The sequence below is a fragment of the Hemicordylus capensis genome, chromosome 1, assembly GCF_027244095.1.
Source record: "Hemicordylus capensis ecotype Gifberg chromosome 1, rHemCap1.1.pri, whole genome shotgun sequence".
NCBI lineage: Eukaryota > Metazoa > Chordata > Lepidosauria > Squamata > Cordylidae > Hemicordylus > Hemicordylus capensis.
The window spans coordinates 221,179,176-221,202,421 of NC_069657.1; the positions used below are offsets into that span (position 1 = coordinate 221,179,176).

General features: G+C 42.2%; 1 protein-coding gene across 5 annotated transcripts in view; it reads left to right on the plus strand.

Annotated features, from left to right (window-relative positions):
* Positions 1–23,246, plus strand: part of FAM117B (family with sequence similarity 117 member B) — a 64,375-nt gene that overhangs the window by 17,506 nt on the left and 23,623 nt on the right. For all 5 annotated transcript variants that reach the window (XR_008312589.1, XM_053280661.1, XM_053280675.1 and 2 more), the window contains exon 2: positions 18,674–18,825. Coding sequence is in view for 4 of the 5 variants with exons in the window: in XM_053280661.1 (XP_053136636.1) it covers positions 18,674–18,825 (152 nt within the window). In the remaining variant the exon portion in view is untranslated. The remainder of the gene's footprint in view (positions 1–18,673; positions 18,826–23,246) is intronic.

Below are 23,246 nucleotides of genomic sequence, written 5' to 3' on the forward strand. Positions count from 1 at the left end.
TGAAGAAATAATTGAGACCACATCTGTTTCTTTTGCTGTTGTCTGCTTTTTAAAGGGGGCTTTTTTCAACTAAGCTATTAAATGATGAGAATCTTTAAAAGAAGATGCTGCCTTGTATTATCATGATGGAAATATAAAATGAGTTAAACCATTTTGGGGTAACAATCATGTGCAACATGTATACCTAATTTAGTTTGTTAAATTATAGTAATGATCTTAGATGTGAAAATTGTATCAATGTTTGAAAGACCTTAATATGTTGAATGAGGAGACATAATGAATTTGAACTTGTTTTTTTGTTTTGTTTCTGTACTTTAGTAGTATTTATGTTACATTGCTAATGCTCTTGGCAATTTTGAGCTAAAAATACTTTTTAAAAAGAAGCTCACGGCTACTGTAACAAGACTGTGGGTCATGCAAATAGCCTTGGTTATATATTACCCAGTTCTGGTCAAGGTGGCCTAACTCCAGTGTAGCTAATTACTTCTAAAATTGTCTTGTACTTTAACTTCTTTATAGCCAAAGACAACGCTCATCTGTCTTTTTAAGCTTTTTGTTGTTGATATAGTACTCTTAAATTGTTAATCACTTTGAATGCCTTGGCAGAAAGGCAATATATAAATATAATTTTTGTTGTTCATGTGACTGTGAGCAATAGTGCATGTTTCATCTAGTTTGCAAACTGCACCTCTTGCTTCAGTGATGACCAGATTAGACTGCTGTAACTTACTCCATGTGGAGCTCCCTTAAAAGAGAACTTGGAAACAATATCTGGTTCAGAATGTGTCTTCTAGTATTAACTGGTCTAGGTCAGTTGGTTGACAATTTTACTTTGGATCTATGAACCAGACAATGGACATGTGACAAAATTAATGGACTTGGTGATAGACACTGTGAAGGGGAAGGGTAATTTACAAGTAACATATTTATAACAGAAATAAGGCTCCCTGGGACAAAAACATATTTTATTAAGTAACTCCACCTCTGAATATCCTAGTCTAGGTGCCATGGTTAAATTTTTCCATGTATAGGGAGGTCATCCTCGCGATGGGTTAATATCCATCACATGCTCCGAGACAGGGCCAATAAAACTTTGTCAGGCTAGTCACACATCATACAGCTATCCCTTAAGCCCCAGTTCCGGTCCTGTCTGCTCTGTAGACAGATCAGAGTTCTCAGTTTTGTAGAACCTCAGGCTAGCTAGTTTTTTCCTGGAATATTTTCTTCTTCTTCCTTTCCTTTCTTTCTGTGTGCCAGGGTGGGAAGGGAGTCTGTTTATATTTATTTAAAGAAAAATACCTTTTTGAGTTTATTGGGCTATTTAAAACATTTATTTTCCTTTAACTGTTTGTGTTGGTTTCTGTTTGACATGATCCCTACCCCCTCCTTTGGCTCTTATATGGAAGTTTCTCAGTTGGGGGATGTTTTGGTTGGTTCCCTCTCTAAGGGACCACTGTCTGAAGCCAGGGGCCCAGACCCCATTAAAAAGATCTCCCTGGGGTCCGAATTATTCCATGTGAATCTTCCGCGGCGCCAGGATCTCGCTGCTCTGCTCTCTCTCTCTGCAGCCTGGACTCCCGATCTCTCCTTCCCTCTCAGGTTCCATCCCTGTACCTTCCGACAAGCTGCACAAAAAGCTGGCAAAGAAATCAAAGCACCTTAAGGGGGAAGAGCCTTCAAAAAAGAAAAAGTGGGCAAAACGGGGATGTGGCTCAGCAAGCGCCACCTTATTCAAGCTGCCTGCAGACAGCATAAACCGCACTGCTTCCCACCTGAAGTTCCTGCCATTTCCCCGGTCCCTCGGGGGACGGCAGCCATTTTAAATGCCTTTACAAGCCCGGTTATACAGGGCTCCATATTGGGGGCTAATATACTGGATCAGGGGTCTAGCTTGCTAGCTCCTGACGTGGTAATACCAGCAGCAATGACCTCTCCTATGGGTCCGATCCTCCCACCTACAGTGGGCCCAATCCTGCAAGAAATATGGCTTGAGGGGCCCTATTCTGCTGCCATTGCAGGACCCAATCCTGCCATCGATTCCTGAATATAATCCTGGCGCAGTTCCAGCAGTACCATCATTGCCACCATGTGTGCCAACCCTGCCGGGTGGGCCACCTGAAATTACACAAGTTCCACAAGCATCTGCTATTCCTGTGGATGTGCCAAGCTGACTAAAGGACTTCATTACCAGGCAATGTATGACAGTAGTGTCTCCCCTTCTGCCTTCTGACATGAGGGTTCCTGAACCTCCTGTCCTCCCAGGTCCCTCTACTCTTCGTCTCAGGCCTTCCACCCAGGGGTGGAGCCAAGATGGCCCTTAACATCTTGATTCATGAGCCCCTACCCCCGACCTGGCTTCTTCCCCCACACAACCCCGGCATGCTTCCCAAGGGCCTGCCTCCCCGCAGGGGGAAGAAAAGATCTCAACACAGCCCTGCCAGCAAAAATCTGGCAGACGACAGCGGAGAACACACTGAAAATAAGAAACAGACCAAGCTCAACTTCTTCCTCCCTTTATCAGAGGCAACAGCGCGAGATGCGTATGCTGCGAGTACCAACAATAGATTTATGGCTTTGTGCATGGAGGTCCCCCCTCCTTAGACAAAGAGGCTTCTCCATGCAAGCTGGCCACTAAACAACACGCTTCCAAGCTGCCCCGTAGGGCTGCTCTTAGTAGCTCCCCAGGTCAGAGAGAAAATGGCCCAACACTTTCCAGCCATGCATCCTGCCCCTTATCTGATTCAATCTCTGAACAACTCAGCGACATCTGCATTATCTCAGCAGAAAGTCTGATAGCCATACTTGGCAGGATAAATTTCATTACCAAAAATCTGGACAGTCTGAGGCAGGCTTTTGACCAATTTGCAGCCCAGAAACATCAGGAGGTTAAAGACACTTCAGAGCGAGCCCTCACTAACGCCCAACCAGCCCCTCGCTTCACTTCTGTCTCCACTTCTTCACGTAAGAGGACACCATGTTCCTTGGGAAATAATAGCCTGGCCTTCCGCCCCTTTCAGGAGACCTTCCAGACCATCCTTCTCTTCCTCCCCTGATTCAGGTCCCTCCAGGAATGCTATTCCTTTAGACGAATTAGGTTTTTTCGTACCTAGACGCAGTTCCATACGTGAGAGGCGGTTCTCACCTTCATCCTCCTCAAATAGTCTGATCCGCCTCAAATAGTCTGATCCGAGGTGCTTCAGTGTCACCAGCCTTTCAACCTTTTCAACCAACCACAAGTTGACTCTCGACACCACAACCTACCAGCCCACACGTCTGGAGGGCAGCCAGAGATTATGCAACCTCACAAGGTTTACTTACTGAAGGAGCAGCAGGAGATGTTACATACTTTCGTTCCCCTGATCTCTCTTCCAACTACCAGGATTACAAACTTTGGAAGGCTCGACTGTTGATGGTTCCGACGGCTACTCAAGTACTGTGCTGGGGGTAGATAGGGCCAGTTACTCCCCCCCTGCTATATGAAGAGAATCACCACGTTAAAAAGTGCCTCCTTGCCAAGTTAGCAGGGAAATTAGCATTGGCTCTGGGATTGGAACTGAAGAAACAAGACCTTGATGTAGAGAACCCGGTTTAAAAATCACCAGTTATATTGTTTGCTTTGCAAAGTACACACACTCCCTTTGGGATGATCTTTTTGAGCAACAGTCTGACCTTTCACCTGAAGAGTTCCTGGCTAAATTTAATGACATATATGCCAAGGTCACACTATTCACATGCCAGCAGTTGGCAATGCTATAAGCACTTAGCAGAAACGGAATCCCAAACTTTGGCTGGGGTTATAACACTGAGAAAGCATTCCTGGCTAAGGTCAACCGCACTTTAACCCTACATGAGGGAGAGGGTTGAGATCTTGCCCTTCGATGGGAAGGGCCATTTTCGAGACAACAGATGCCACTATGGAATCAACTTAAAAATCAAAATCAATTGTGAAAATATTTTCAACACAAACTCAATCCTTTATGTCAAAATACTGCCAATATAATCGACAGCAATATTCAGGTTACAAACAAACTGACAGGAGGGACTCCGGTAAAGCTTATCAGTGTTTCGGGAGAAAACCTTTTAACCAAAAGCCTAGGGCTTCTCAAGCTCAATGCACTAAGCTGGCTGACTCCAACAAGCACCACCTTTGATCAAGTGGCCAGATTCACTTGTTCAAGAGTCTTGAACAACTTACTGCAGAGCTCCATCTTAGCTTTGGACTTACTCCAAAGCGCCATTTCACCTTCACATGGCAAAACATAACATCAGACTGGTGGGTCCTTCGCATAGTCCAAATGGGCTATGCCATTGAGTTTGAGACCCTACCAGTGTTCAACAGGATCAAGTACACACCTGCATTCCCATTACTGATGGACAAAGTTCAAACTCTCTTGAATGGGGCAATATCGCCTGTTCAGTGTACAGATCAGAGGTGGGGTTTTTACTCCTGCTACTTCCAAGTGAAATGAGGGACTGAGACCGATAATGGACTTATGATGGTTGAACAGTCATGTGGACGTGTGCAAGTTTCGCATGGTGATGCTGCTGGGCATCCTTCCTCTTCTCCATGGGGAGGAATGGTACGCAACATTGGATCTCCGAGATGCATACTTCCACATCAGGATCTAACCCAACCACAGACAATACCTGAGGTTCACAGTCGTCATATCTTCAATAAAATGTCCTGCCCTTCGGATTGGCAACAGCACCCCATGTTTTCACCAAGTGCATGGCTGTCATCATCACTCACCTTCGGGCACAAGGCGTAACCATCTTTCCCTAACTGGATGACTAGCTCTTGGCAAGCAGACAAAGAAGTGAGTTAATTTTGCAGGTCTCAGAAGTCCTGAATTTACTAGAAGAACTGGGCATTCAAGTCAACTGGTCGAAGTCCAGGTTGGAGCCAGTCACATGAATAGATTACATAGGGGCAGTCCTTGATGCACAGCTGCAGAAGGTATTCCTGCCTGAAGAGCGCTTCCTCCGCATCAAAGCGCTAGTAGCATCATTCATGGACCAACCCACACAGAGAACGCACAAAGTTCAAAAGCTGCTGGGGCACATGGCATCATGCAACTCCACCATGCACTTCGCCAAGTTACGTCTTTGGCGCCTCCAACTTTGGTTTCTCTCCGCATTTTGTCCAAATGTGGACTGTGCACAGATGTTACTGACAGTCCCACCACCAGTCCTTGTGTCCCTACAATGGTGGACAAAGCCAACCAACCTGCTTTCCAAGGTACCTTTCCAGGTACCCCAGCCAGCAGCATGACTGACAGTGGATGTGTCCTTATGGGGCTGGGGATTGCGGGGCCCTGCAAGCTCAGGGTTTATTGTCTCAAAGCCAACGCCAGATGCACATCAACTTCTTGGAACTCCTGGCGGTGTTTCAGGCCCTCAAATCCTTTCAGCCATCCCAGACAGGGAAACACGTCCAAATCAATCTAGACAATACTACATCCATCGGCACCTTGAATTGCCAGGGAGGAACGGTCTCCCACTCGCTCTGTGTGCCCAGCTTCCAGATCTGGAACTGGGCCATACCGAGACAGATAGGCCTGGTCGCAATCCACATCAAAGGGGTGGACAACGTCTTGGCGGACCATCTCAGCAGGTCCTCACTCCATCTGTACCAACATGAATGGGAAGTTAACCTTCAATATCTCCATCTGTTGTTCCGGGCCTGGGGCACGCCAGAAATCTACCTGTTCGCTACACTCATGAAGTGCCCCCAGTACTGCTCGAAGGCAGGCAGTGGCAACTGCTCCAGAGGGTCAAAAATTTCTATATATTTTTCCGCCTTACCCATTGCTGAACAGGGTACTAGTGAAGATTCTTCAGGAATCTGAAAACTGCATTTTGATTGCCCCATGGTGGCCCCGGCAGTCATGGTTTCAACACACACTCAAACTGTTGAGGGGTTGCCACAGGCGTCTGCCCCAACACGAAAACCTTCTCCTGCAAGAAAATGGAAGGCTACACCATCCCGACCTAAAAACCCTGAACTTGACCACACGGAAGATAGACTCCTGATGGACATTCTCCTAAACAACTGGAAGAAATCCACTTGAGTGGAGATTGTTCAGACTTTATGCCCAGCAATGTGGATTCCTACCTCGCGCTGCCACTTCCCGTGAAGTCTTGCTCTACCTTGCATCTCTGAAGCAAAATAACCTGGCCAATGTCTCCATCAAGGTTCATCTGGTCGCTATTTCTTCCCATCTTGGAGGCTTCTGGCATTGGTATATAAGCACCTATACGCTGAATCTTACCTGGTATATGCTATCTTTCTTTCGGCTCTTTGACCAGCTAGCACAGCCTTGTGTCTGCTCTTTATGTGGTTCTGCTCTGTCCTCTTCTGTTTTATCTGAATCCTTTACACCCTCATACTTTAAAGGATAGCATTTACCGAACTGGATACTGCCTAGCTCCTGTCGGCCATTCCTCAAGTGTCATTTTAAAAGCTGCTCTGTGACCTTTTTGATTTTAAGCCCCAGCACTCTGGTTCCATCTTGGTTCAAGTGCAGTTTGTCCCTTTTGTACAGGCCTTGCTTGCCCCAAAATGTATTCCAGTGTCTAACAAATCTAAACTCCTCCTCCTGGCACCAACATCTCATCTATGCATTGAGACCCCTCAGCTCTGCCTGTCCTGTGGTACCTGTCTGTGGAACAGGTAGCATTTCTTAGAATGCTACCTTGGGGGTCTTGGACTTCAATATGCTACCTATCAGCTAGTCAGTTCTGCCTGAATGGTCCTGCACAGGCGCAGAACCCATTCTTATGACTGCAACGAATCACTACTAGGTCATTGGTTACAAGTGAGCAACCTGTTTTTCTGGCCATAGGAAACAGTGGGGAAACTTGAAACACCCTATTGCTCCCCATGGGTAGCTTCTAGGGACACCAAAGTGGATTGTGTGGTAGGGCATGATGGGTGCTACCTACCACCCAATCCACAAACAAAATGGGCAAGTGGGTGATTTTAAACAAATGTTTAACCTTTCCCCAAAACTCTTATAGGATCCTGTGGGGGGTTTGGGGAAAGGTTAAACATTTGTGTGAGAGAGTTGATTTTTAGTTTTAGGAAAAGCACAATACATAAAAGTATTGGATAACTTTACTCATTTCCTGTGTCAAGCTGCAGGTGAAGCAGCTATACATTAAGGAATGGTAAGAAGTAAATCACACACACAAACAAAATAACACTTACATTTATTAAATCTTAAATGTCCCATAACTGTTTCACTCATGCAAATGCAACAGTCTCCTGAATCCAAGTCACCTAGTTTGTCCTTTAAACTCTTGATGCTTGCAGTGAGGCCTTGAATCTGCTTTTTGCACTGCTCACACTTGCTAGGTCTTCCTTTTTCATCCAGGGAAGAAATTTCTTCAAAATATTCCCATCTAGGTCTCTCTCTCACCAAGAAACAGTTATAGTTTCTTCTTTGGCCAGGTAGAGGGACATATAGGAAACTATGTAACGAATAACATCTTTCCCTTTTCTTTCCACTGTCTTCTTTTTTTTAACTTCCCTATACAGAGACTGTCTTAAACTCCTGTGCCTTGGCCCAGACCCGCTACAGAATAGTTCTTCTATCCACCCTGTGTCTTTGTACATGTGAATTTAGTCTGCTTAAAAACTGAAACTAAAAGCCCAGAAATTTCCAGAGAGAGAGAGAGAGATTTGAGACTGTAAATGGAAGTATAGAATGATTTAATTTTAACCATGTCATTATAAAATAAGACTTTGAAATTTAGTATTTTATTTCCTTTAAAAAAAATTTAAATCCATTTTTCACAGAGTTCACTCCTGCTTCTAATGAGCAATCACTTCAGTCTCTGAATCCAGCTAGAGTACAGGATGGAGCCCTGCTCTTTTCTCCTAGGCTTTGACTCTGGCACCCTGTATATTGCAGGATATCTCTACTGCTCATTGAAGTTTGTCTTTATGTGCTAGTAGAGGAAAGAGCCTATAGTTCAAAAGCATGTGAAAGTTTTGAACATAAATCCAATGGTGTACATTTCCACTAGCTTCCCCAGTCAGTGTGTTATCAGCCTCTAGTGAGTGGTAGCTGCCATTCAATAGAGATGCATGAGGAGCAGTAGCTGTGAACATCAGTTTTGAAATTAGATAGCATCCAAACTATTCACTAGTTACTGTGCCCATTCTGCTTCAGGATTTCTCGGGTATTAGCACATTAAACAGCTTGACATGTTTTTGGCTAAGTGAAGCCCATTCTGGATTGCTGCCTGCAAAATGGTAGTGCTATGAAACACACAGAAGAAGCCAGCAGCTGTTACCAGATTAAGGTTATCTGGACTCTGATTGTGTAGCAGTGAAGCCACTGTTCCTGCTGCTTTCCAGATGGCAACTGTGTAGTCCAGGTGCTGTGCAGAAAAGGCCCATCCCTGTTATAAACTCTAGAGCAAAGTAAAGGTGTTTGGTATTCATGTAAACAGAAATGTGGACCTGACAATGCTACTGGGTAATTATTGGCATGTTTCCTTTACATACTTATAAAGTTTTGGTGAGGACAAAGATACTTTCCATCTTGAAGCAATTAGAAACTCTTACTAAAAACTAATTCAGTGAGTATTTTCCGGTGTACCAGATTTGAACCCAAACTTTAAATCTCTTGGTTGCCTTGAACAAGACATATAGAACCAAACTCTGAATGTAAAGAATGGTAACCGGTTCCAAATAAGTAGTTCAATAATCAAGCACTCAGCTTGCAATTGTATTATTGTCTTGTTTTTTTGTGTATTTATCCTTTTGCATGTATCGTCTTTATAACAACCTTTAAAAGTTCAAGAACAAACAGTTAAACATTTCCCCAACTAAATAATAATTGTATTTGTTTTACAGCACTACAGGTAATATAGTTTTATATCCTGCATGAAATATGTGCCTAAACCAGTACAAAGTGTCTGAACCAATTACCAGACCGCATTTCAAAGTTGGTATCTGAGCTAAAAGAACTCTCTTGAACATAAACCAGAACGGAACTCAAACTTGTAACTGACTCCCTGATTATTATGGTAGAAAAACTACTAATTCTGAAAGAAAACAAGTGTTTTATTAAACATAGGACTTGGTTTGGCTGATGAGGGAGCTCCATGGATTCTTTGCTATTTTTAAAAAATTAGCAACTCTCTTATGAGTTGCTTTGTGGTCATTGAATGCCTTGGCCTCTTGACATTAGGAATATTTTATTTATTTATTTATTGTTAAATTTATATACCGCCTTTCATTAAAACAATCCCAAGGTGGTAATATGGCTAATATATGAAGTATATTGTTGCCTTAAAAAAAATAAAAAGAACCAACCACTATAAAGATTAATTTAAATATGATGTCCTATTGGAATGAAGGATGTTAGATGACAGTCTGACCACACATAAATAGTTTTGATAACCTATGTGAAATCTGATGTTTACAAATTGTACATATAGTTTTGTGTGCTTTATTTAGAGTGGTTGGCCCAATTGCAAAATATCTATGTAAATATGTGATATCTGGAATAGTCATTGCAACTCCAGTCTATAATGTTGTGGCTAATTGTTTGTTGCTACAGAGTGTCAATGTCCATATTTCCCAGGGAATGTTTTCATTTTTAGTATAGGCAAGTACTGTATCCTGGCAGTTGCTAAAATAAAGGGTTGCTTTCCTTAATAGAAGACCAGTAATTTGACTTTCCTACTAGAGGAGAAATTCAGACTGAGGGAACACTGAATAGCTTTGCAACCATTGGCCATAGTGTAATTGGGTCTAATAAAATAAAGACATTGCTGAAATACTTCTATTGTTCATCAGCCCAGCTGTTATAACCGCTATCTTGAAGCAAATGAATCTCTTGTTATGTAGGTCACATCATGTGAAGCTAGCAGCTGAGCGGTGGTGGGCGCAGGGGGGAGGTTAAGTAGCATCCCACGAGAGAAGGGAATAACAATGAAAATACTACACAATTCAAATATGCAGAGAGTACTTCTATGAAATATTCTGAAAATAGCCTGGGGAACTAGATGAATAATTACAAATATTGGATGGATTTAGAAAGTATGTATTAGTCTGAGACTAGCTTTTCCTTAGTTCTAGGCTTAAGAGGAAGTTGGTATATGCAATACTTGTATGGTTAACTGTAGTATATGTATCTATTTTAGCATCAGCCCAATAATTCATGTATTTATATCCTAATGAGATACATCAATCATATGAGGCACAGTTTCTCCACATGCTGTGATGTACTTAAATTACTACTTATGGATGATGTTTAAGGTATTAAGCAAAATACCTGTTATTTTATAAAATAATGATAAATTGCTGCTCTGACCACAAATCCAAAAAGCACCGTGAATGTGTGCACTCTCAGTGTTCTGTGTTTACTTATATCCAGATTAGCATTGTGTTGGTATAGTATTGCACAAATGTAAAGATGTTGTGCAAAGAAAGGAACCTGCTAACTGGGCAAAGAGGCACCTTTTAAATGTCGTGATTCTTCTTATTTAGCAGGGGGAGAGTAACTGGCCCTATCCATCAGCACAGAACCTCTCTTATTTAGCAGGGGGAGAGTAACTGGCCCTATCCATCAGCACAGAACCTCCAGTGATTGTTGCTGGTGTCTGTCTTATGTTTCTTTTTAGATTGTGAGCCCTTTTTAGATTGTGAGCCCTGAGGGTTCTTTCTTTCTTTCTTTCTTTCTTTCTTTCTTTCTTTCTTTCTTTCTTTCTTTCTTTCTTTCTTTCTTTCTTTCTCTGTGTAAACCACTTTGGAAACATTTGTTGAAAAACAGTATTTAAATATGTGGTGGTGGTTCTAGATTTGTTCTTGTGCTTGGGGAAGACATATGACATGTTGCACAGTCTTATATATATTCTAGAACAGGGGTTCTTAACCTTTTTACACCTACAGCCCCCCCGATCCTTAAGTAATATGGACCCCTACTCTTTTTATATATTATATACTTTCATAAAGCTCCAGTAAAAACAAGAAGATAAAAAATAGTGCTCAGTATAGTTATTTTTCAGAACTTTATGAGGAAGCAAATTAAATTCAGTGTAGCAGAGATTTTCTGTGGACCACTGGACCTGACTCCATGGACCCCAGTTTAGGAACCCCTACCCTAGAGGTCTTCTAGCAGTTGTTCAATATTGGAGAGCACTGCAGACCATTTAGAGGCATGTATTTTCTTGTTGCACTAGCATAGCGCTAGTCTGGATGTAGGCCAAACTGCATATCAATAGTTCTTTTTCATGGAGTACTAATAATGTGGCAGTCTGACAAATGATGCTAAGAATAGCCTTCACACACCAAATTGTGGTAGTGTGCATTATTGGGAAAATTCATCATTTTACTTTACTGTGCTTGCCTGAGAGATGCCACATATTGGTTAGTATGTACATTCTTCCATAGTGGTGTGTGACAGTAAACTTAGCTGCAAAGCACGCTTAAACACAATTGATTAACTTAATGAAGACCTCTTAGAACTTGCTCAAAGCCAAATGATAATCTACTAAATGCAAGAATATAGTTTAAGATAGAGCATCAAACAAATGTTCCTTGGCTTAATCCATGCACTGCTTTTTTCTTTCTATTCTATTCTTTTCTTTTTGGTCTGTTTGCAGCTGGCTGCTCATGTGGAGCTGGCTTCCATTTTTTCCACTTGGTTTAGCAGTTGAAATCTAGTTAAATGTAATCTCTGTTTCATCCATGCAACAGCTGATGTCATTTAAATTATGGCACAGACTGAGCTGTCTTCCTCTCTGCTGACCGATAGATTTGAAAAGGTTATAATTTACTTAGTAGCACTCAGCACAAAATATACTCCAAAAATTTGATATTGATAAATAAATGGATGTTGCTGCCGATGTTCCTAAAGTTGCTATTAGATGGTGTTTTCTCAAAAATAAGTATGTTGGTGCACTACTGAATTTTCATGAACAAACTTTTTTTTTTGCTGGGCTTTTGGATTGGAAATGCTCCTCACCAAATGCTTGCATATTATTTTTATTTTTATTTTTTGCTTTCAGAGAAGTGCCTGCTACCTGTTTGTAGCTGCTTTGCTACCCCTGGCATCACTCTTATTTTTCAGTATGCTCTAGGAAGCATTATCCTCACTCTGAATGAACAAACACTTTTGCTCCTGTTCACAGTTCCTACTCATCTGAAAATTGCCTTAATATGGGTGTGTGTTCTGGGGCAAAAGTGTTCCCCAAAAGATCTTGCCCACTTTGACTCCACTCTGTTAAACAAACAACTAGCTGTGGGTTACAATTTCACAGATCTTAAAGAAACCTAATTTATACAAAAAATAATTTTAGCATAGCATAGAATGAGTTGTATTATTCCCTTCTAGTGTTTTAATTCAAAGTATGTGTAAGAAATGCATTCAGAACTTTCTGTTTCTTTAATTAGTCATCAGTAAAAATAGGACAAGGTATTTCCTGACATTCTGTAAACTACAGGCATCTTGATATTTTTCACCCTTCAGTGCAAGTAGGATCATAGTCAGTTCTAGGAAATAGGTCTCTTCTCCCACCGTCATTGTTCTCTTAAGGCAAGATCGCATAGCTTAATAATTTAATTTATCAAATTTTATTAATAATGTTGCAGTTCTCTCCATATTGTAGAAGCATCAGGTTGCTTTGCTTTTAACTGCAAAACTGGATTCAATCTGTAATAATATTTTATATTTTTAAATTATAATATTTCTAATCTTATATATGGAAACTGAATGTTACACCATTTTTGTATGTAAATTACTCTGCTCATCTTCCATATTAAACAAACAAACCTTTGACCCTGTCAGATTCTATGAGTGAAATCCAAGATTAAGTGAAAAATAGTTTTGAACCAATTAACTGAAAGGGAAAAACATGATTACTTGCCAGTATCTATAAGCTAATACTGAACTGTCAACCTGTATGTGAACAAACATGGGTTAGTGTGTGACTTTTAAAATATTAACTGGATTAACTCAGGACTTTAAAGAGCCAAATCTTTAAGCCCTTGTTTTTCAGCAGCCTTTATGTGAGTTGAAAATTAAAATTGGGAGCAAAGCATGCTTCCATAATCTACCAACAAGCTCTGCTGTGGGCAATGGTCAGTGTATTTGTGTTTGAAGACAAAGGTTATTTCCAGATGAAGGGCGTTTCCACATGAGCATCTGTGGGCTTGTGTAAGGAACTGCATATATCAGTTCTTGTGCTAGTTGATCCCATTTTTTTCTATCCACACCAGGAATGGAATCTTGGGGAGCATTGCAGGTTGGGGGTCTGTCCCCTGTCCATCCCACTGACATTTAATTTTTAGCCTACCTTCCAGTAGACTTATGAGACCACCCAGCAGTGTGTGTGTGTGTCCGTGTGTCCCCCACAATCAACTGCGCAACGCCTGGGCCAATATGAACCAAATTTGGTACAGTTGTAGGGATGTATAGGGGGACCTCAACAGCATAGTTTGTGATGTCATCCACACCAATTCAAGATGCTGGATGTGTAAACTTTTGAGGTGCAAGTGGGCTAACTTGTGGACCGCATTTGCTACAACTGTAGGGACACATAGGGATGACCTAATGGTGTGGGGTGTGTGTGATGATGTCCACTCCAATTCAAGATGGCAGCCTTGTGAACATCTGAGGCAGAAGTGAGCTAATTTGTGGACTTTCTAACCCATTTGAACCGCATTATGTACAGTTGGAATGAGTGACACACAGGGACACCTCAATGGCATAGTTTGTGATGATGTCATCCACACCTATTCAAGATGGGAGATGCGTAAACTTTGGAGGGCTAACTTGTGAACTGCTTAACCAATTTGAACCACATTTGCTACAGCTGTAGGGACACCTGAACATGGGGACACCTCAACAGCATAGATTGTGACAATGTCATCCAACCTAATTCAAGATGCCAGACATGTAAACTTCTGAGGCGCAAGTGCAATAGTGGACTGTCTAACCGAGTTGAACCAAATTGGCTTCAACTGTATTGACACATAGTTAGTTTTAAATTTATTCAGTCATTGACCAGCAAACATTTACAATAAACCAGTATGTATTTTACAAATAATATAACAAAACCTGGCCATAACTGAAATAATATCAGTGTCCTCATTAGTTAAAAGATAATTTAAATAAAATTCATCAGACCGGCCAGGCAAATTGTCTAACATAGGAGATAAAAGTCTTAAACGGGGTTCCCTATCAAAATCACAATAAAGAATAACGTGCGAGGTGGATTCTATAACCCCTTTGCCACACGGGCAAAGTCGTAAAAATAGCGGAACTCCCTTGAACCTGCCATCCAATACTGCTGTAGAAAGAACATTTAAACATGCTAAAGTGAGAGCTCGTCTAAATTTAGGGACAAGCACCACATCAAAGTATATAGCTGGTTTAAGATTAATAGCTTGACCTCCCTAAGTATAAACCTTGCTTGAGCCATGTACCTTCTTGTTGAACTTCTATATCCAGGACATGTTGCTTAACTAACTTCCTGGCTTGCTCAATTCCTACAGTATGCAAATCCTCTATGGAGAGGCCAAAAACGGAAAATTTGCTCAACACAGCTCATTTCCAGCTCGAATTAAAACCATCATTCATAGCCAAAGAGGCTAAACCCGCCTGTCCAAAACTCAATTTTAACCAAAATCGAAAAATACAGCACCAGTATAAGGACTCCAACCTAATAAGACCAACTTCTCTTCTGATGTCAGCATTCGGAGCACGACATGGAACTTGCAAAATGCATCTGATAAACTTAGTCTGGATAGCCTCCAATAAGGCAAAATTACTTGCAAGTCCCAGTTGGGCTCCATATAAGAGCAAAGCCAGTACTTTGGCTGTATAAAGTCTCACTGTCGCAGGTATAAAAGCAGCACCATGTGTAAAATGATAAGATTTGATCTTATTTACAACCATTTGAGCAGACTGTCTGATGGAGTGAAAATGGGCATTTCTAGAGCCAACAGATTGAAACGTAATTCCTAGATATTTAAAGGAATTAACCTGCTCAATCTTGTTTCCTTGTATGGACCAATTATAACACCTAGCTCGCTTGGCATGGACACATAGTGATGCCCCAGTGGTGTCGTTTGTGGTGTCATTCACCCCGATGCAAGATGTTGGACAGGTGAACTTTTGAGGTGCAAGTGTACTAACTTGAGGACTGTCTAACTGATTTGAACAAAACTTGATACAGTTGTAGTGAGTGACACACAGGGTCACCTCAGTGGTGTAGTTTGTAATGATGTAATCTACCCCGATCCAAGATGGTGGATGCATGAACATTTGAGGTGCATGAGATCTATCTTGTGGACCTTGATTTGAACCAAATTTAGTCCAGTTGTAGAGACAGTGAAAGGAAAAGAGGCTGATCAGTTCTTACTCGAACAACTTGTTTTAATTTTGTTTCACACTTCGGACTTACTGATCTTCTACCAAGACTTCCGTGGAGCTTAGAATAGAAGAAACCATGTTTGATTGTGACTTGCTACAGCTGTAGGGACACCTCAACAGCATAGATTGTGACGTTATCCAACCTAGTTCAAGATGGTGGATTGTAAACTTTTGAGGCGCAAATGCACTAACTTGCAGACAGTCTAACTGATTTGAACCAAATTTGCTACAGCTGTATGGACACATAGAGATATCCCAATGGTGTAGTTTGTAATAATGTCATCCACCCTGATCCAAGATGGTGGATGCATGAACATTTGAGGTGCAAGAGATCTAACTTGTGAACCTTGATTTAAACCAAATTTAGTCCAGTTGTAGAGAGTGGGACTGGGCTGATTGACTCAGGCAGCTAATCAGAGTGGCGGGGGTGTTCTCTTTTATTTAGCTATTCAGAAGAAATTAATCACCATTTTGGTTAGAGAGATGGTAGCCTGGCTTCTTTGTGTTTCTTTGGAGGGGAGGAATGCAAGCTCTGCTTTTTTCCCTTGCTCTCTGATCTGATCTGTATCCATAAGCATTATGGCACATTCCCAAAATGAAATGCCCATAACATTATAAGTAAGAGCAAACTGTAAGACTGATTAGATTAGAAACTGGTATAAGAAGCCATACATTTCTTTTAGAGCATATGCATGGATTTCTGAGTCAAAACTGCTTTTCAAATAATTGTAGAAGTAGCTTTCCATATGCGTGTGTTGTAGAGTAGGGATGGATTCTGTTGGAAGGAAAATAACAAATCCATTTTCTATGCAGAGAGCTAACCAGTCCTTTTCCAGGATTGTGACCAGTATCTGTAACATTAATATGTCCTCTGGGGATTATGGTTCATTGGGCAAGGATTAAGGAAGTGAACATTTGTTGCTTGCTAGGATGGACACCCAGGCTAAGTGGTGGACACCCAAGGCGGGCAGAGAGTGGCACCCAGCTGTTCAGCAGGCACAGAGTAGGGAGAGGTGTCCCCATGCATCTTTGCTTCCAATGGTGCCTTCTAAATTACAGGAGATGGTTCATAGCTGCAGTAAGCATCATTGAAAAACCTGTGATTTTTCTATTTACGTTTTCATTTTTAAAATATTCAGGCAGAGCTGTCCTTGTGACTTCACAATGCATCTGTTCTCCATTTTTGTAGCTGGTTTCTGCTTTACCTGTGGCTGATACAGATTTATTTACTTCTAAATGTATAGCCTGTGCTTCCTCCAAGAAGCCCAGAGTGGTGCATAGGTTACATTTTTCCTTCCAACAGCCCTTTGAAGAAGGTTATGGTGAGAGATAAGTCACTGTCCCAGAGTCACCCAGTGAGTTTCATGACTGAATGGGGATTTGAACATGTAGTTTTAATGGGAGGAGGAGCAGAGGGACCTGGCAAGGCAGGGGGCAAAGGCAATGCGTCAGGAACCTTTGAGGTAGGAGTCAAAAGGGAGATATGACAGCTATGCATTGCTTTGTGATGAAGTCTTGTAGCTACTTAAAAACGTCCACTGGAACAGCTGGTGCCTGTGTAATCTCAGTTGGTAGGACCTGGCAGGGCTGCTGCACCAGGCAGCACTGCAGTGGGCACCATAGGCAACTCGGGTACTTGAGGCACCACTGGCAGAATTGGGCAGGAGTGTGGGTGCTGGTACAACTAGGTTGGGGCTAGCAAGCTAGAGCCCTGATCTGATATAATAGGCTCAAAATATAATAGGGCTTGTCAGGCAGGAGGCATTTAAATTGGCAACCAACCCCTGAGGTGTCGGAGAAATGGCAGTCAAATCAGGCAGGAAGAGGCAAAGCTTGTGTTGCTTACACACCACCTGGATGAGGAGCCACTTGCTGAGCCTGATTCCTGAGGTGGAAAACATTGCCCTTTTCTTTTTCTTTGGAGTGGCCACCTCCTTTAAGTTTTTAGTTTTCTTCACCGCTTTCTTATGCAGCTTGACTGAAATGTTGGGAAAAACCTCCAGAGAAATGATCTGATCAGAGGTGCCCACCTGCTTGGGCTGCAAAATGACGTCTTGCTCATGCTGTGGAGAAGCCGAGTGTGGTCTCTTTTGCTCATTGGGGGCGGGGGCGGTTCCTCCTAATGGACTCTCTACCCCAGCCTCTGACATAGGTCCCTCAGAGAGGAAACCCACCAGCACCTCCCCCAAGTGGGAAGCCTCCATGACGGTGGGGTAATCAACCAGAAAGCAACGGTGAAAACGGAAAACAAAACGGCTGAAGTGAACAGAAAAAATTCAGTTTGAAAATGAAAAAAAATTATTCCCTTCCTACCCTAGTGCACAGGAGAAAGGAAAGGAGGGCAGAAAAGAAGAGGACTAGCCTGAAAATACTACAATGCCAAATAGCTGAGCATAAGCTCTGGTGTCGAACACTGTCTCTGGAGCAAGACAGGACTAGAACTGGGGCTTGAGGGCCAGCTGCATGCTGGGTGACTCACCTATCTCAGATTTAATTAGCCCTGTCTCAGAGCATGTGAAAGATGTTAACTCATTGTTGAAGATGATCTCTTTATAGTCTGGAAAAAGAAACATTGGTAGACTTACTGTTCCAGGACTGTTGAGAGGAGAAAGACTTAGAGAGATAATCACTAAGTATCAATGAAAGAAAAGAGGTAAAACAGACTAAAAACTAGCTCCCCTGGGAGTCGAAAACAATCAACCCCAACTGGCAACCCCTTCCCATCTGCGGGTGGGTCGGATGACCTCCCTGTAGCTGAAAAAGAACCCTTCACGGTTTACCAGTGTTTCACAGTCTACCAATGTTTCTTTCTCAGACTAGTCCAGCACACTAACCACTGTACCACTCAGGGTTCCTTCTCCTCCTTCTCCTGTTTAGTAGTAGTATTCGTTTTTTAAATAATCAGGCAGACAGTGCTTCCCTGGTGACTTTAGAATGAATTTACTTCCTACAGAAGCAGCCTTTTGTAGCTGGTCTGTGCTTTACTTGTGGCTTGTTCAGTTCTGTGTGTGTGTGTGTGTGTGTGTGTGTGTGTTTTGATCCTGCTGTGTTAGATACAAATTTACACCCTACTATATAGTCCTGCAAAACACTGTAAAGCAACAGATGCTCTTTTAGTTTGCAAGAGTGTGTGAACACGTTTGATAGGAGTTTACAAAACAAATTTTATATATCAAGTGCATACTATAGTGAATGAGATATCATGAGCTAAATGACTACTTGAATGTAAAAAAAGTGTGCATTATTTCTACTCATGGAAATATGTATTTTCTTTTCAGTTGATAAATCACGGCCGCCATCATCAAGCCCTTCCAATATTGCTCGTCGTACCCCTTCACTTGACATACTTGCTGCTCCCTACCTTGCCGGGCAATGGCCTCGTGATAATCATGGACAAGTTACACCTTGCATGAGGGACAAAGCCACACAGGTAAGAATTCTCTCTAGTAGGGATGTGCATAAACAGCTCGGGGCAGCCAGTGGTGGGGCAGGGAGCAGTTTCCTTTAAAAAGCACGTAAGGAGCAGCAGAACAGCGGTGGGGTGTGGACAAGCAGGTAAGAAGCTCTTTACCTGCTTTTTAAAAGAACTGCCCCACCAAGCTGGTTCAAATGCTGGCACCTGAGCCAATTCAGCACTTCCCAGAGGAGGCACATCCCTACCCTCTAGGAGAATGCCTGCCAAGCAGAGAGGAAACAGGCTGTGCCCTGGCTGCTGTGGTGGGGTCATGGAAGTTGAGCAAGATAAATTTTAAATGCTTTTATGTAGCTTAAACATTTGAAAGGCTTTTAATCCTGTGCACACACTTGCATACTTCGATTTAGTTACATAAAGTTACAAGAGATGTGGGCATTTGGGCTTGTTTGGTTCAGTGTGTCAGGGCTGTCACTGCTTTAACAGAGCCTTTTTTCTGCATTGGAGGATTCATTAAAATATTTATAAGCTGTCCTGCAGTTTAAAAAAGAAATTGATTGGATTGAAGAGGGTTGATGGACATGTTACTGCTACTGAGGTGATACCAGGGAGAAAAATAGGGCCTATACAGATGGAGTGGTATCGTGTAAGGTTGCCTGCACTTCTGCGGATGGAGGTCCGCTAATAGTGATAGAAAACAGGGAAACTAGGAAGCAGAAGTGACAGGTGGCTGTCGTAACAGTAGAAAGTATTGGAGGTGACTTCCAGGACATACAGAATTTTGAGGGCAATAGAGCCACGGAATGCTGTCAGTTGGAAAAAGGGAAATGGGGGAGGGTATTGGCCAGTGTTTCCTCTAACTTTTTTTATCAGTGAGCAGAATGAGTATTCTGTATGGCAGTATTAAGGCAGTGTGCGCACATGTGCATTATTCTGTGTGTATTGTAGATAAATAGAAATAGATACCACATACACATACCATAAATATGGAATGAAAGAAATTATTTTACAATTCTATTCAGTTTATATCATTGGATTTTTACTTTTTTCTGCTTTACAATTAAGTATAATAAAAACAAGGCAGAATCTAAAACAAGGCCTTTAAAAATGTTTGCCAGATAAGAGTGTCACACATTCAGATTGTCATACACTTAGATAAGAATTGCATTTAACTTAGCATCACAACAACCTGAGCAATACTCAAACAGTTGTTTAAAAGTGCAAACTGCACTTTTGCTTAAAAGCAATAATACTGCCTGAAAAAGGACGGGATCATCCATGGGCAGCAGTGCACTGACCTGAGTTTACTATGGTACTGCAATTAGAGCACCACATACTTGAGGTTAGAGCCCCACCCAGCATACTTAATTGCATAGAATCCTGGATGGGATCTGAAGGTTTAAGGTATCCCTGCGGTGAAGCAGGATCTCCCTGTATCCACAAAATGGCTCTGATAGTTCAGGCAATGGCTTGGGAATAGTAGCAAGTCCCTCCATTATTTTGGTGAAAAGATTCATTATAGACAGGAGAGAGCGGGAAATGCAGAAGTGGAAAGAACGTAGATTCACAGATTCTTTTGCTGTACCTGTAACTAGGTAAATATCAGCAGCAAGAGGGACACACACACAACCTCGCTACAGCAAAATGCTTGGTTTTAGATAACAGCACATCAAAATTTCTCAAATGAAGACTTCACAGATATAGAAGGACTTTCTTTCACATAAAATGTCCCGAAACGTTTTCCTTGAATCTATAGCAGTGATAGTTTCTTGGCCCATTAAAGGAATTTACAGGGGTGATCCTCTTAACATAAGATCTGGAAACTCCAATACTACTGAAAGCTGCTTCATTTACAGTACTTAAGGTTGCAGTTCTGTGCACACTTCCTTTGGAAGGAAGCCCCCTTAAAATGACTCTTGTCTTAACCAGACTTTAGTCTGTGATTTGGGGAATAGTTTCCAGAGAGAGAAAGAACATGGTCTGTATACACACGTGTGCGCACACAGTCCGTCTAGGTACACTCCTTTCCTTCCCACCCCACACACCTTCCTCTACAGTCCCCCCTTCACACTGTGTCTTGTCCCCATTCCTCTTCAGCGCTCTTGTAATCTCTAAAGTTTTATCCTGGCTTGAACATTGGCACACATGCACTCTCTCTTGTTCTCTCTCGCAGCACTGCTGCACCAGAGTTCCTGGCAGAAGTCCCTTCCCCTTGGCAAAGAAGCTTGTAGGGGTCGGGGGAGGCAAAAGAGAAGGGAAGCTGCTTGCAAGCCCCCTTCTCTTAACAGAGTGGAGAAAGCTGTTGAAGATGGGCAGGGGCTGGGGGGAGAGTGTGTACATGCCTAGAAGCCCGCACCTCCTCTCCTAGTGGCTGGCAGCTGCTGGAGTCTTGGACCATCTGCCTCTATGATCTCTTCTGCCTGTGCTTGAGATAACAGCAGTCTTACCCCACTAATGTAGCAGTGGCAGGGGAAAGACTGTTGTGCACTTTAAGCAGCCATTGGAGTGCATGCTTTGTGGCTGCTGAAATCCTCTGTGCGGGGGGCTGGAGTTTCGTAGGTGGGCATGCAGCTGCTCAGCTTAGAAGAAATGGTGGTATTGGCCTACTAGAACCCTAGATACTGTCCTAACTGTGCCTCCTTTGAGGCAAAGCTTGAGACTCTCATGTCAGCACTTCCTTTCTTCCTTATATTGGAAGTATCAGTTGAGTGAGAGAGTATTCCAGTATCCAGTAAGAAGAAAAGCCTGGTAGAATCCCAGTGGACTACATAGCAGCATGTGCGGGCAGAGTATTCTGAATAGTCTGTTACCAAACTACATGCACAGGTTGGGTTTTGTAATTACACTTGTTGGCTAGGGCTTATCAGATTCTGCACATCGTGCTAAAAAGTAAAACTATGAATTCTTTTACTTTATAACTGATATACATGTACTACTTAAAACATGAGCAGTATTTCATTGATAACCAAATCATAGGATTAGTTTGAATCTCAGTAATTCAAAAACCATTGGGATGCTTTTACACTACAGAATTTATATTTGCTTGGAGAGAGAGCAATTGTGAAATCTAGGATTTCTGTTTGGCACTCTTTGTATACCCAGACAAAACCTGTCATGCGGGTTCCGTTCCTTGCCTACTACCACGAGTAACAAGGCATTATGCCTATGGGAAAAGGGGGGTTAAATTCAAGAATGGATCAAAAAGGTGAAGAAATTGTGTCATAACAATACAATAGTCATAACAATAGTAATATAAATTATTTACTATACCGTGCTCCCATGTGCTCAGGAATGTCCCCCACCCCCCATCCGTGGAATGCCTCCCAAACCATGAAAAATTGTGGGGGAAATGTGTGGTGTTCTTATTTTGAAGAAAAGAGCCACAAAATGGTTCCTCCTGACAAAATGGCGACCAGAAGTGACCTCTGTGGTCACTTTGGGCATTCTAGGAACTGCTGATATGTGGGTTTCAACCCTTTAGTATCTGCAGATAGTGAAAATAGGTGTCAATTAGACATCCGCTAATATGTGGTACCACAAATAGCAGTACCATGAATAACAAGGTTCTACTGTACATTCAAGAACATTTACTTGAATATTTAAGTGCTTAGAACCTTTCTAAGGCAGGGGCTAGTAGTTACTAGGTAGAATGAATTGTTGCCACTTACCTGAAAGGTCATTCTCCTCAGAAGTATGGGTTGTATTCGTCAATAGGATGGGTTGTCTCAACCTCCTGCTCCAGACAGGACCAATCAAAAGGCTTTTCTCATAGCCAGGAGGGAGGAGCAATCCTCTCAGCCTCAGTATTTAGCCAGCTCTCTGACGCGCCATAATCAGAAAGGGGAAAAAACCATAGAGAAACCTACAAGCAGACCAAGGTGCCAAATACAAACACACAAGGGAAGGAAAAAACCCAATGGAATAAAGCTTATCACTAGCACAACACCCTCTGGGGAGAACAGTCCACCCAGAAAGGACCGCTGCCCACAGACAAAAGGACAGAAGAAAAAGAACCCAGACGAACCTGGGCGGGGCGGATACAACCCATACTTCTGAGGAGAATGACCTTTCAGGTAAGTACCAATGATTCATTGTCTCTACCAATAGGATGGGATCTACTAGAGCCCCTTGTAACATACATGGTAGGCCTTGGAGAGTCTGGTTCCTAGGACGGCACCACCTGCTGCAGAACCCTTCTAATAATAATAATAATAATAATAATAATAAATAATTTGATTTCTATACCGCCCTTCCAAAAATGGCTCAGGGCGGTTTACACCGAGAAATAACAAACAAATAAATAAGATGGAACCCTGTCCCCAAAGGGCTCACATTCTAAAAAGAAACATAAGATAGACCCCAGCAACAGTCACTGGAAGTACTGTGCTGGGGGTGGATAGGGCCAGTTACTCTCCCCCTGCTAAATAAAGAGAATCACC